The sequence below is a fragment of the Ostrinia nubilalis genome, chromosome 4 (assembly GCF_963855985.1).
Source record: "Ostrinia nubilalis chromosome 4, ilOstNubi1.1, whole genome shotgun sequence".
NCBI lineage: Eukaryota > Metazoa > Arthropoda > Insecta > Lepidoptera > Crambidae > Ostrinia > Ostrinia nubilalis.
The window spans coordinates 2,310,014-2,324,614 of record NC_087091.1 but is presented as its reverse complement, the minus strand read 5'-3'; the positions used below and the strand labels follow the sequence as shown (position 1 = coordinate 2,324,614).

Genomic DNA, 14,601 nt, shown 5'->3' with positions numbered 1-14,601 from the left:
TGTTATTTGTTACCTAAGCTACAGCTTTATATTATAACTGTAGCTAAAGATTTATTTAGAAAATAAGCGTTTGTAGTATTTTTAATAGTATCCAGTTAATACATTGGGAAAGACAGTTGAAAAATTAATAGCAAAGTAGAGTCATCATCATGATGATCAGTTATTTTGTTATTTTGTATTCATTTTCAATCGAAATCTTCAATCGTTAAGTAAATGACATTTAGCTAAGGCTGCAGTTGCTGAACCAAGGTATCAGACTAATTTCTGACTCATTTATTTTTTATGTGATACTTATTATGTTCCCAAATTCATGGTCGTCACACACACATTCCAAGCGTCAAGAGTCAAGATAAATCTAAATACCCATGTGAGCTTTATAACCATGTTGACCGTGTGCTTATTAACCTACGCGATTCACAAAAATGTTTTTTAACACTCAAACATTAGGCAACTTTAATCAACCCGCTCAGTAGGTAAAGGTGAGCTCTTGACATGGTTGTATGTTCAATGAACTTGCCCGAGCGACTGAGTGAAAGTGTGGGTCATGCTTACGTCAGATTGAAAGTGAAACTGTCAAGTGTATTGATGCGGTCGGGATGATGTCAAGAGTATAGAGAGATGGTAAGCAGTTTACGTTTTAGGTGTTCCGTTGATTGATTGCGTTAAAATAGTCTCATTACAGTTTTCTGGTTGGGACTTGGGGTGCCGTGTTTAGTGCGTCGATGACAAATGAATGTGAAATGGAAAGATAAGGATACGTAACTCTATATTGAGTTTATTGATTCGACTCCATACAAGCATTGTTTGGTTGGGAATTTCTTTGTTAAAGTAAGGGGTTTTCCGAGTTTGCATTCCAAGATGTTGTGAGAATCAAAGGCTTAATAAAAATATTATCACAGTATTTTCAACTAAATCCAAAAAAGGATAAAGAACTGAGTAAGTGCATATCTTTCAGTGGGTTTTACGCTTGTAACTTTCATCATAATCCAATACTGCATATTAAATCATCCCAACGTCGTTGCTCAACCGATGAGTTTAAACATTTTCCTTAAACGTCAACGAGTGAAATTACAAGTTCCGATAAGTATAGCCGCGGTACAATCTTGTATTATGTGTGTAACAGCGTTTAACCTCATACCTGCTGTGTCCAAAAGTGAAGACATAGGCAGTTAAATCTTTTAACTTTCGACGCAATTAAAATGTAAGTATCATTTGCATCAGGCAGATGTGTGCTATTATTTTTAACGACAATCAGACATACTTTATTTAACATTAAGATTTTAAGATGTTAATTGATTTAAGTATCCTTTACTTCAGTAATTACATGCCCAACAAGATGTTACGATACCATGTTGATTGGACACCTTTTCAGTAGGTATCATTGTTTAAGTACATTTATTGTAATAAGTTAAGTGTAGTGTAATGATACTGAATAAATACTTTTTCTTTCATTCTTTTTCAATATCTTATTCCGAAACCAAGAAAATTCTATGTTAATTGCACACAACTGAATTCATTATAAAGCTTCTGTCTTTGATCTGCAGCCTTTTAAGCTGCTATCAATCTAACTAAACATACAAAAGCCTACTTTGTCAGAACGAAAACGAAAATATGCGACCCCGCCTTTTTGTCGATGTCGTCGAATGTCATTTATTTTCTCTTCAAGTTCGAAAGTTATGGGCAAGCTCGGTTCCGTTTTGAACTTGACTGGGACTGTATTGTCTAAATACAAGTATATTTATTGGGAATAATATTCTTTATGTCTCGATATCATTATAGATCTCTGTATGGTGTTATAAACAAGCATCTCCATTTAAAGATTTACCAGTACCTACCCTAAATTTTTGGAGTAGTATGCCACTATGTTAGACACTAACCTTACCCCACACGAATAAATGTACACGATAATTTTTCAGCTTATTATTTATTCTTGTGGAATATTATCAAATCAATCCATAGATCCCAAACAACAAGAGACAGATCTTCGAAAAGCTTTTAAGTAGGTATTTAACTATAAAAGCGGTTTTATCTTTAAATCACGTTGAAAACAATGGGTCCTTGGCCGAGTCCCCCTATGTTCGACGCACCCTTGGTCGACGCCCTCGATTTAAATTAATTATTAATATCATTTTTTTTCGGCTTTTGCACTAAGTACAGTCAACGAAAAGTAATGAAAAATATAATAATTTTGTTATTATTACAAAAATTAAAATGTTGTATTAAATTTTTGGTTATAAATACTTAATAAAACTTTTATAATTTCAACTTTTATTTGTAGTTAGTTAAATGTAGAGAGAGTAGAGTTATTTTAAAGACTGGTTATTTAATTGTTATTATACAGAGTGTTTGGCGGAAGGGTAGACAAACTTCGTGGGTTTATAGATAGGGACGACGCGGGCACAACTAGTTCGTTTATAAACATTTTTGTGCCTGACTGTACATTTAATTAAAAATTGCTTCAAATCAAATTTCACTGACCGGGGGCGTCGACCACGGGTGCGTCGAATACTGGGGGACTCGGCCACGGACCCAAAACAATAACGAAAGTATTCAAAGAACGGCAGATATTTCGTGGACGTTTAGTATACACGTGTAAAAAATATTTTTATAATTATTATATTATATTAGCGTTTGTAAATTGTTTGGAAGTTTTTCAGCGCCATCCAGGAGATGAACTTGTCCTTTAAAAAGGAATTACAGAGTTTTATTATGTAACAAATACACCATTTCATCGCAAAATACATTATTTTGCATAATGCCCGTTTTTACCATCAATCCCTATTTTCTTTTCATAGGTTTAAAAATTAGCAATGCTTTTTTTAATAAAACATTTATCACAGCTCTACCGATACGTTCATATCTAATATGTAAAACCCTTGACTTTTTCGAAAGACAAACAAAATGTTGTATCTAGGACGTTGTGCCATGAGACAACGGAACTGTCACCACACGTTGGAAAGTGGTTGAAGTGTGCCGTGGAGGCTGTGCCGTTCTGAACTTGGCCATAGAGTATGGATAGTACAGATGCGACAGGTGTGTAAGGCAAAAAAACATAAAAAATTGGTAAAATATTTCCATCTTTATTGTTCTTTGAATAAACCTGAAAAATACTGTAAGGCTACCTAATACACCTAATTATTTTAGGGCAAATGTTCTTAAAAATGTTTATTCAAAAAAGTCTTTATATTCGAATACACGCTGTAATATAAAAAAAAACTTTTAACAATATTGTTATTATTTTTCTAAATAAACTACATAAAAATATATATTATATTGTGCAACAGTAACATAAAACCCATTCTATATCATGTAAAAACGAATTAGTTACTTAACCCAAGACTACCGTTACAAATAATAATGTAAATCAATGCGCGAATCCCTCAATTAAAGTTAAAGAATTCCGTTTTAATGAGTTAAAACATTCATAACAATTTAACCACAAGTCACTTACAGTGCACGTGAAAGTCAGCAATTTTGTGGTTATTAGGTAAAATACTCGTACTCTTATTTTGTTATGTAATGTCTGTGTAACATCATCTTTGATAGTTATCTCCAAGACTATGGCTATACTCGCTTTCTAAGCATTCAATACATAATAGCAAAACATGATGCTGGTATTCGTCGTTGATATTATCTTAAACTAACAATAGCAAATAGGCAATTGGAACTATAGGAACGTTTTATTCGTTCCATTGAATCAAATAAATTCCATGCTGAATGAAGACATTATACATTAAGGTACTTTATATTAAGTACAGGTTAAGTTATAAATAAATCTGTTTCTCTGACTTTTTGCAAGCATACAATTTACATTATTTTCACGTTGTAATTTACGGTCTTTTCGTACGAGACGGCTGTGTACTTAATGTTTTTATCAGTCCGGTTGAGGTAGAAAATGAAAGGGAATGTGCAAGGGTGTGTAAAGTGTCCAAGTGGTCAATCATGAGAATGAAAATGGATGTCATTAAGATTACATTCTATGGGTTATTTGCATAAGCAAACAAGCTAGAGATTTGAGAAAAATGCTAATGATACACATAGTTTTATGTGACATTTTACCTTATGTAGAAAAGGGCGAAAGTGGTATAGCATTCCTGTGTCGTGTTCGCGCATAATTAGTACAGACAGCATCAGCAGCATAGCAAGCTAAAAAGTATAGCTTCTTAATGTGATTGTATTAAGGACCATTTTGCCAAATCTCTATCACTATATACTTAGTATAAAACAAAGTCGCTTTCCGCTGTCTGTTCCTATATGCTTAGATCTTTAAAACTACGCAATGGTTTTTGATGCGGTTTTTATTAATAGAAAGAGTAATTCAAGTGGAAGGTTTATATGTACACTTAGCACCCGTGCGAAGCCGGGGCGGGTCACTAGTGATAGATAAGTTTGACGTGCTCTCGACTGTATAAATTGAATTGAATATGCTCCTAGTGATGTCAATAACTATCTTTGATTGCAAATAGAACTAACGTTGAGATTATTTGCGATAGTTCAATCACTGTTTTAATAGTATGGCGGGACATAGAGTCAGACACCCGGGTCATGACCTTAGTTGTTACAACAGACGCTATAGAAAAAGACTTTCTTTTTTGTAACCTAGACTGACTAAGTATATCTAGCCTGGTCGATTGTGTATTGAACTACAATGGACAACAAAAATTGCAAGATCAAATCTCTTTGAAAAAATATTAGTGAAATGAGCATGACATTAGCAAAAAGGTACATGTATAGAATCGCCAGAAAAGAGAATATGAAGGAAAATTTTAAGTGTCAATGTGACAGCTGTCAACTTACCCGCCGCGCTTGGTCACTTTCACTGTAGTCAACTGGCTGACAGGAGATGCTGTAGTCGCCCCACCATCCTGACATTAGGTGCTGTGGACAATACAAGAGTCAGTTAAGAAGCTGTTGTTTACTTAAGTTTGTTTTCTTAAGTAGGTACATAACAGACTCACTCAGTGATGTGTGAAAATCTGTCTTAGCTTATACTCGTACTAAAATGCTTGTTTCAAACTAAGAGCTGACGCAGGTTTCCATAGTTTTGTGCAGATCGCAACCTATGCAAACACTATGGGAAACTACGTCAGTTATGCGAGCTAAAAAACTCATAAAGCTTATCTATATATATGTTACGGCTAAAGATAGGTGTGAACATAAACTTAAGATTAGCCGGCTAAACTTAAGTTTATCTTCGACGAGGTGTTAATGTTAGTTTCTTCTATCTTTAGCCGGCTAAACTTAAGTGTAACCGCAGGCCCTTGGCTAAAAATGTAGAAGGAAATGGAAAAGGAAACAATGTAATAATGTTTACTATTTTGACACGAAAACTTTATTAACACGTTCCGACGCTGTACTCCAGTCCACTATGACACTAACAATCTTCATATTAATGTTTCATACACCTATACCCGTACTGTTGTTCACAATATTTTGCAACAACAAGTCTGCTCTCTATGAAACTCTAATGTAAAATCGACGGTTGTTGCCGTAGTGATTTTTAGATTGATTTTCGTGAAAACGGCGAGACCCGTACTGCCATAATATGAATGAATTCCACCTTTACTGTATGTGCCGTTACCGCGGCGGAACGTGTTAAAAAATAATCACTTTCATTACACATACTTTTATGTACCTATGTAGGTATTCAAAATTACAATTATTACAATAACAAAATATTAATCACTTAAAACAATATCTACCTAATCATTAAAATAAAATAATAAGGAACCATTTGGTCATTACAATTAAATCTTCTGTAGGTATTTAAAATAACAAAATAAAACTGCGCGCGCGTTGTCTCCCCAGCACCGCCCCCTCAAGCCCTCCGCCGGCCTGGCGCGCCCATCGAATACATTTTTAGCCGTTTCGTTTTGGGTAATGTGCACATTAGCCGGCTAAAGATGGAATATCACGACGCAAACTAACATGCTATCGAACTTTAGCTGCTTCTCGAAGATAAACTTAAGTTTAGCCGGCTAATCTTAAGTTTATGTTCACAACTATCTTTAGCCGTAACATATATAAAAGAAAGTCGTGTTAGTTACTCCACTTATAACTCAAGAACGGCTGAACCGATTTAGCTGAAAATTGTCAGGGAGGTAGTTTAGAGCCAGGAGAAGGACATAGGATACTTTTTATCCCGTTCGAAATAAAAAAAAATCTGCTTATTTATTGCCATTAAGGCGGAACAAAGTTCGCCGGGTCAGCTAGTTTATTTATACAAGCAGGCTTTTAAAATGCACTTTTACACGTCCTAGTAAAATAAAGTAGATTGGCTCTTAGTCTGCAACTGGCATAAGGGTCGAAACATATTGTTGATTGAACAACTTCCATGAAATTATAATTTTTGCAAAAAAATTTTGCTTTACAAAAAAAATGCAATTACCTACCTATATTGAACATGATTTTGAACTTTGACTTTGAACTGCAATCTTGGTGGCATGTTTATTTGACTTTATGATAGTCTACTAGATGGATCCTCTTTATTTTCAATGCACAACATTTAAAAACTATAATTAAAATTATAAAAGTTGTACCGACACAATTTATGCGGTCATAATGTATTGTTTCAAGATAATATCTTAAATCACTACAAATTAAGCAGTCCCGCCCAACTGATTTATGAATGAACCTTTAAACTGTAGTTTGCATTGTAGACTAAGAGCTGGTGAACGCCAGACCTACGTCATTTTATAAAAGCTGAAAGTTTGTCAGCGTATGCTCCCAATATAGGATAGAATGTTGGTGAATCATGAAGTTTAGGTCATCGTGGCTTTGGCAGCTATCCTAAAAAAACTGTCTGGCAAGGAGTTGGAACTGTCAAAACTGTCTGGCTGATGTGGAAACAACTTCTAATCATTGTCCAAATATTATACATAAAAATCAGATTTTATGGTATAACGTAAGTAGAATGAAGAATGTTCACTAATTTTGTTTTTTAGCTTTCTGTATTCTCTGTTAAAAATAAAAAATACACGTGAAAGAATTATTTCGATACGTCAATTAGTTTCCAAGATATTTAATTTTAAAAGTGCGGGCGGCGGCCAGCCCGCCATTTTATGCGCGTGACGTCATATTACAGTGACTGGCTCATATTTGTATGGGTGGAATCTTGCAAGCTGAATTAAGACCCACTTCCAGGCAACCGATTAAGCTGAAATTTCGCAAACACATGTGATTTGAATGACCATGCAATATTATGATGACATGGAGCTGATCTGATGATGGCGCTGGAAGGTGGCCATAGGAACTCTATAATAAAACGACTTAAATCCATCGAGTTTGGGCTCGTTCGTTTTGTATTGATGAGTACTTTAATTCTATATAGTAATCAGGGTCTAATGATGGAGCTGGAAGGTAATTCGCAATAAAACGACACAATCGCATCAAGTTTGGGTTTGGTTCAATTTTAATTTCTGTGATGGGTCTGGCTGTTAATATGTATAATAAGTTTGTATTTACAAAAAAAAATGTATTTAAGTATGTTTATATCCGTTTTCTATTGAGCGGACACTGTGAATGTACGTCACGCGGGGTCACGTGACCGTCGGCGGGACTCAATATTTAAGCGAACTTTGAATGCCTATAAAATCATAACTACTGGGTATTTTTGAATGAAATAAAAACTAATGTATTTGTAAATGTAAAAGCTTAACTGTAACATAGGTTTCAAGTGATTTTGCATACCTAGTAACATTCTCAATTACAGTCTATTGAATATACAGAAAAAGCCACCGTAAAAGTTAGGCTTACGTTATACCATAAAAGCTGATTTTTATATAAAATATTAAGGCAATAATTTAGAAGTAGTTTCCTCATCAGCCAGACAGTTTTGACAGTTCCAACTCCTTGCCAGACAGTTTTTAGGGTTCCGTACCTCAAAAGGAAAAAACGGAACCCTTATAGGATCACTTTGTTGTCCGTCCGTCCTTCTGTCAAGACCCTTTATCTCAAGAACGCGTGAACGTATCAAGCTGAAATTCACATGAAGTACTCAGGTCTATTGTCCCTTTAAGCTGTGAAAATATCAAACTTCTAAGCCAAGCCAATCAAAAGATACAGCCGATTATGTCGATATTTTCAACAAATTTTCGACACTCGCAAAGGAATCAAAACCTACAGGATACTTCCCGTAAATTCAGAATCTTGAAATTTGGCATAAAGCATTGTCATATAATGCAAATATAGGAAAAATTGCGAAAATTACATTTTTTTAGTTATACAGGGTGTTACTTTGCATTCTTGCCATATTTACAGAGGTTACTATATTACTGATACTGAACACAAATCCGTAAAAAAATAATGCCCGAAAAATTTTTTTTTTAATCTTGATTATTTTATTTTATCGACAATCTGTTAAACACACCACTAATTATCGTAACGCATGCACATCACTTGTTGGCGATGGCGATGGAGACTTTTTTACTTTTTATTGTATTTTTAAATATCTATTGCAATCTATTGTCTTTAAAATGTCTTTTTTGACACTTGTAAAAAACTGAGAAATTCACAAATCACGTTTTAAATAATACAAAAATGTCTGAAGCGTTTTCAAACAACGAATAATTTAATCAAAATGGTGCTTGGAGTGTCTGCAAGACGTCTTAGACGAAATGCTTGATGACGTACCCTTAGCGTTACACCAAATGCTCTACTACCAGCAGGATGGTGCTCCCCCACAATAAGGACGTCAAGTGCGCGAATAATACGTTTGGTGAACAGTGGATTGGACGAGGGGTCCAGTAGCTTGGCCACCACGATCCTCGGACCTGACACCAATGGATTTTTGGAGTGACTTGAAACGACTGGTATGCGCAGAAGAGATAAACAGTGTTAAACGCGTTACACGAAAGGATTGTTTTAGTGAAACTGTGAGACAAAACGTTTGTGTTGCGAAAACTAAAGCGAAAAACCTACGCTTCGCAGTGCTAGACTGTGCCTTGATCAGATGATCAGAACGGAGGCCACTTTGAACACTTGCTTCGCAGTATGTAAACTTTGTAAGTAGGAACTTTTTAATAAATAATTAATTGTGAATAAGGTGATTTCATTTCATAATTAATTTATTAATTTGTAAAAATAGGGTACAATGTTATAAATTAATTAAAACCCTAATAATTATTACGTATTTTTGACGGTCCTAAGCCCGTAAAGTAGAAAGGGAAATCTGAAATCAACTGAAGAGTATTTTAAAATAATTATTATGACTGGATAAAAAGGCTGGTACCCAGAGCCATAAATCAACAGATTATTAAGAACTAGGCCACGCCCACTAGGTTTATTCCACTTGCACCTGTAGAACGTGCGAGACAAAATTGGTTTATTCCAATTTGTACTGAAAAACCAAATTTACTAATATCTTAGTGTACTTTCTTCATGGGAGTCTCTTGTTTATCATAAATAATAGGTATTGTTCCCTACTTTTATCTCTGTGAATATGGCAAGAATGCAAAGTAACACGGTGTATAATATAATAAAAATATTTTAATAAAATGAAACTTACTACCTTATTTCTCACGACCGAATAAAGGTATCAAATTGAAACTTATACCAAATACCTAGATCTATTGTCCCTTTAAGAAATAAAAAAATCAAACTTCTAAGTTAACGCGATCAAAAGATACAGCAGTTTATACCGACACCTTAGACGAATTTCCGTCACACGCTAGGGAATCAAAACCTACAAGGTACTTCCTGTGAACTCAGAATCTTGAAATTCGGCACGAAGCAACGTTATATAGTACAGATAAAGGAAAAATTGCGAAAATGATAAATTTGAAGTTATATAAAATTTAAAATATTATTTTTGCTTACATGACATAAAATATTTTTTTAATAATTATAAACTTACTACCTACCCTTTTTCACATGAACGCGTAGAGATAATAAAGTTGAAATTCATATCAAACACTTCTTAAATCTAATTGCCTCTAAACTGTGAGAAATTCTAAATCAACGCAAAAATTCAAAACGCTGAGGTAGGTACCTACCTATAATGCAAATATAGGAAAAATAAATAAATAAAAAATAATCATACCGCATATTTTGAAATTCGCCACTACTCGCAACGGAATCAAGTAAGTAATTTGATTTAATACGTCATAAATTGTAAACCGCTACGTTTGTACGGCGGAACCCTCGGTGTGCGAGCCCGACTCGCACTTGGCCGGTTTTTTTAGGATAGCTGCCAAAATCACGATGACCCAAACTTCATGATTCACCAACATTCTATAAAATGACGCAGGTCAGGCGTTCACTAGCTCTTAGTCTATTGAGTTATGTTATTTGCTGACTTCATTTAATTGCATCGCAACACTGTAGAAGCACATAAAACATATTTCGTTTAATTTAAACCATACAGTATAGGTCTTTATCCTGGGATTTCAAGTTAGTCAGGGAAAGTGGACATACTACTATCACTTCTTGCTACCATTCTGGGCAAAGATGGAACCAATTTAACCAATTTAACTAACCAACTCAGCCTTACACTCTAATTAATAAAAAGTAACGTGCGCTTAAAACTAGTTTAAATTGACATTAATTAATGCCTATCCAAAACTTCTAAGTTAACTAGTGTTAATTGGAAACCGATTTAATGTAAGTACGATAAGTGAATGATATTCGGAAGAAAGTGAAATTATTACGGAATGAAGAAAGTTGAATTGGTTTGTTTACATTTCGGATTGTCATTGGAAAAATACTGTAAGTACCTTCGGTCTCTATTTACCTCTATTTACTCAATATATTTCAAATTTAACAGTCCTCAAAGTTGAAAGCAAATTATTACCAATGTATATTTATATTTGATATTTTATGAAAGGTATTCAGCCAACAGCACATCCGATTATTTAATGCAAAGTAGCACCTACAACTACATGAATTACAACTGTTACAGTCAAAACTCATAATCGGTCAAAACCACTTTTGACTGCAAAAATCAGTCAAAAGTGGTTTTAACTGATGCCCTGATGCGACCAAGGGCGTTAGTCAAAATGACTTTTGAGTGCAAAAAATCAGTTAAAGGCGGTTTCGCCTGACTAAAAATTTTACCAATCAGTCAAAATTCATACTAAGTGTATGTGTGAAGTGGTGGTGGACTTAAACGCGCTTGTTATTATATGATATTGACCAAGGACATCAGACAAAACTACTTTTGACTGATTTTGCAGTCAAAAGTGGTTTTAACCGATTATGAGTTTTGACTGTAACACAACTACTTAAGATTCGGCCAAACCAACGCGATCAACCGGCGTGCAGCGATGGCGAACAATGCATTTAGGTCTGGTCGCCATCGCTGCACGCCAGCTGATCGCGCTGTGATCGCGTTGGTTTGGCCGAACCCTTATAGGGTTAAGCTAGTGAGTCATTCTTAAAAGTACATGACGGTTGACGGCATTGCTTTATACTAACTGGACTCATCCTGTCACTAAATATGCATAGAAAAACTCTACAGCTATGAAATTTTTCCACCTTATTGCATACATTTTAAAGGTTAAAGTAGCTAAGCAACGTCACGGGGTCTGGCTTTATTAATTGTTTAATGAGGCGCCTTGACATCGGCGAATAATCTTAGATTGTTGCCAAATAACGAGTTTGAATGCAATCGTGTATGGCTATGGAGCTATAGTCCGATTTTTAATTCGACGGAATTCTGACAGCTGTCATTTTTTGACAATTCAGATGTAATAAGCCTTTTTTGCTTTGAATTATTAATAAATAATATGAAATGAAATTTCATCAAGTACAACTTACAAGAATGAACTATTGTTTGTTGTGTCAATTCAATGTACACTAATTATTATGTACATTTTAGAGTTTAAATAGAAAAAAACGTGTTTTTAACACAGTAAAACAACATATTATCATTTACGAAAATATGTATTGATCATCAATCATCATTATCGTCGTCATAATCAACTTGGATTATAAAATTGGCATCTTGTTAAATTGGTTATTTTATGAACCTAAGATTTTATTAACAAAAGTATTTTCATAAAAAAGGTTTGTAACCCATGGATTATTGGCCAGGGAGTCCAGTAATAGAAAAATAATTTCCCAATTTTTTTTGTAACTTCAAAAATATGATAATAAAAATTCAAATAACCATTTTGAAATGATCAGTACATTTTTAAGCCTTAGTTTTTCAAGTGAAACCTTAAATTCAAGAAAGGGTTATTTTTTAATTTGTGAAAATGCTCTCCATTCATAATGGGAATGTTTCAATGTTGACAACACTTCTGAAATGTCAAAATTCCGTCGAATTAAAAATCAGAGTTTAGTGCTAGTGTTATGAGAAACTTAGGAATGCTAAAGTGCTGTAATGCATGAAATTAAGATTATAAATGGGGAATAGTTAAAGCAATTCAAATCCGTAATAAAAATACATATACCAGCTCGCACTAAGCGTTTCGATGACTCTTTTATAATGCGAACAGCTAGGGACTAGAATTCGTTGTCTGCTGCTGTCTTTCCCGAAAAATATAATCCGGGCCTTTTCATGGCGAGAGTGAATAGGCACTTACAGGGCAGATATGTACCATCCTAGACTGCATCCCACTTAACATCAGGTGCGATTGTGGTCAAATACCTGCCTTGTTATGCATAAAAAAATATTGAAAGTATGTAAAGTTATGGTAAAGAATAGTCTGTAAAGTCTGTTACAATTGATTTTACAGAGAGCTGAATATGGCATCTTCAAATATTAAGATAAGAATCTTAAATGTCGTCTAGATGGATTCACGCTTAATGATTTGATGCGATAATTAAATAAATTCTGTCAAACTTTCAACTTACTATCATGAGATTTGTAACAACAGAGGTTACAATACAAGTTTGACCGATTGAGTCCGACCGAAACACGTCATGTTATACGTACAGGTCCCCCTGAAATGTAGGTATTTCCGATTTGAAATCAAAAACTTGAATTGAAAGTGCAATGACATTAAATGTGGAATAAATTATGAGATACTAGCTTTCCGCCCGCGGCTTCACTCGCGTGAAATTTTATCTGTCATATAGATATATTTGTTTTACCCCCTTAGGGGTGGAGTTTCGTAAAATCCTTCCAACGGATGCCTACGTCATAACATCTACCTGCATGCCAAACATCCCGATCCATCCAGTGGTTTGGGCTGTGCGTTGATAGATCACTATGTCAGTCAGTCAGTTAGTCACCTTTGAGTTATGCAGGGTGGAATTTTGTAATGCCAGCTGGAGGGAAAGTACTCCTAATACTGTAGATAGAAAATTTTACTCAAAGAAAACATTTCTTAATTTTGAAAAGAATTAGAACTAGTATTAGGAATACTTACCCTCAAGGTGGCATTACAAAATTCCACCCTGTATAATTTAGATTATAACGATCTTACGAATATCTCACCTCATAAAACATGTAAGACGACAGCAACACTTGGAAGGCGTTGTACGCTACCAACGTGTTTTTTATCTGGAAAGGTTTCCTGGTCTCCATGTAGAGGGGGCCGGCCACCATCACGAAGGCGAGGTAGACCACCACCATCGCTAAGGTGGGCAGCGGCGTGTCGAACAGGAACCATCCTTGCACTCGGGGGTCTGGAAATAACAACTACTAGTGAGAAATGGATACACATTTTATTTGTTCATTATCGTGAATCACTACATACTCGTAGTATAAAACAAAGTCGCTTTCCGCTGTCTGTCCCTATGTATGCTTAGATCTTTAAAACTATGCAACGGATTTTGATGTGTTTTTTTTAATAGATACAGTGATTCAAGAGGAAGGTTCATATGTATGCTTAGCACCTGTGTGAAGTCGGGATGGATCGCTAGTAATTTTATAAATGAACAAGAATATGGACCAAGAGTTTGTAGACAGAAATAATTTATAAAATAAGTAGCTTTCCGCCCGCTACTTCGCCCGCGTGGTATTTTGTCTGTCACAGAAAAACTTTATCGCGCGCGTCCCTGTTTAAAAACTGGGATAAAAACTATCCTATGTCCTTTCCCGGGACTCAAACTATCTCTATACCAAATTTCATCCAAATCGGTTTTGTGGTTAAGGCGTGAAAGCAAGACAGACAGTTACTTTCGCATTTATAATATTGGTATGGAGTATAGATATTAGTATAGATTAGTATATTATGTAGACTAGTATAGATAGATATAGATTAATAAAAAATCGTTAACACATTAACTATACTAAGGAAGGACAGATTTTTCAACATTCATTATAAGCACTCATTATAAGCATTCATTATATGATTTTTCCCATACTGAAACTTGTGCCAAACTTATTCATCAGTCAAAAGTTATTCGACGATTGAAAAATCAGCCCTAAATATTTGTCTTGCAAAATAGCAATTAATACAATGAAAGATCTTGCAGTTTTTAGATTGACGTGCTGTCGTTGTTCCAGCATAATAGAATAGGTATTTTCCCTACCCTAATCATCCCAAGGGTATTGTAAAAGGTGACTATTAGAGGAAATACAGTGTGAGTCACGTTAAAGTGTACATATGAAAATAGATGAAACTAGACCTATTTTTATCGACAAAAAAGAGGTCAAAAATTTTTTGAGATTTTTTTTAAATTTTTTATAGAATTTTTTTTCTTCCAATTACT

General features: G+C 34.6%; 1 protein-coding gene across 5 annotated transcripts in view; it reads right to left on the bottom strand.

Moving 5' to 3' along the window:
• Positions 1-14,601, bottom strand: part of LOC135088459 (very long chain fatty acid elongase 7-like) — an 80,488-nt gene that overhangs the window by 11,921 nt on the left and 53,966 nt on the right. For all 5 annotated transcript variants that reach the window (XM_063983275.1, XM_063983276.1, XM_063983273.1 and 2 more), the window contains 2 exons: positions 13,382-13,572; positions 4,798-4,878 (listed from right to left, as the gene is read on the bottom strand). In XM_063983275.1, the coding sequence (XP_063839345.1) occupies positions 4,798-4,878; positions 13,382-13,572 (272 nt within the window). The remainder of the gene's footprint in view (positions 1-4,797; positions 4,879-13,381; positions 13,573-14,601) is intronic.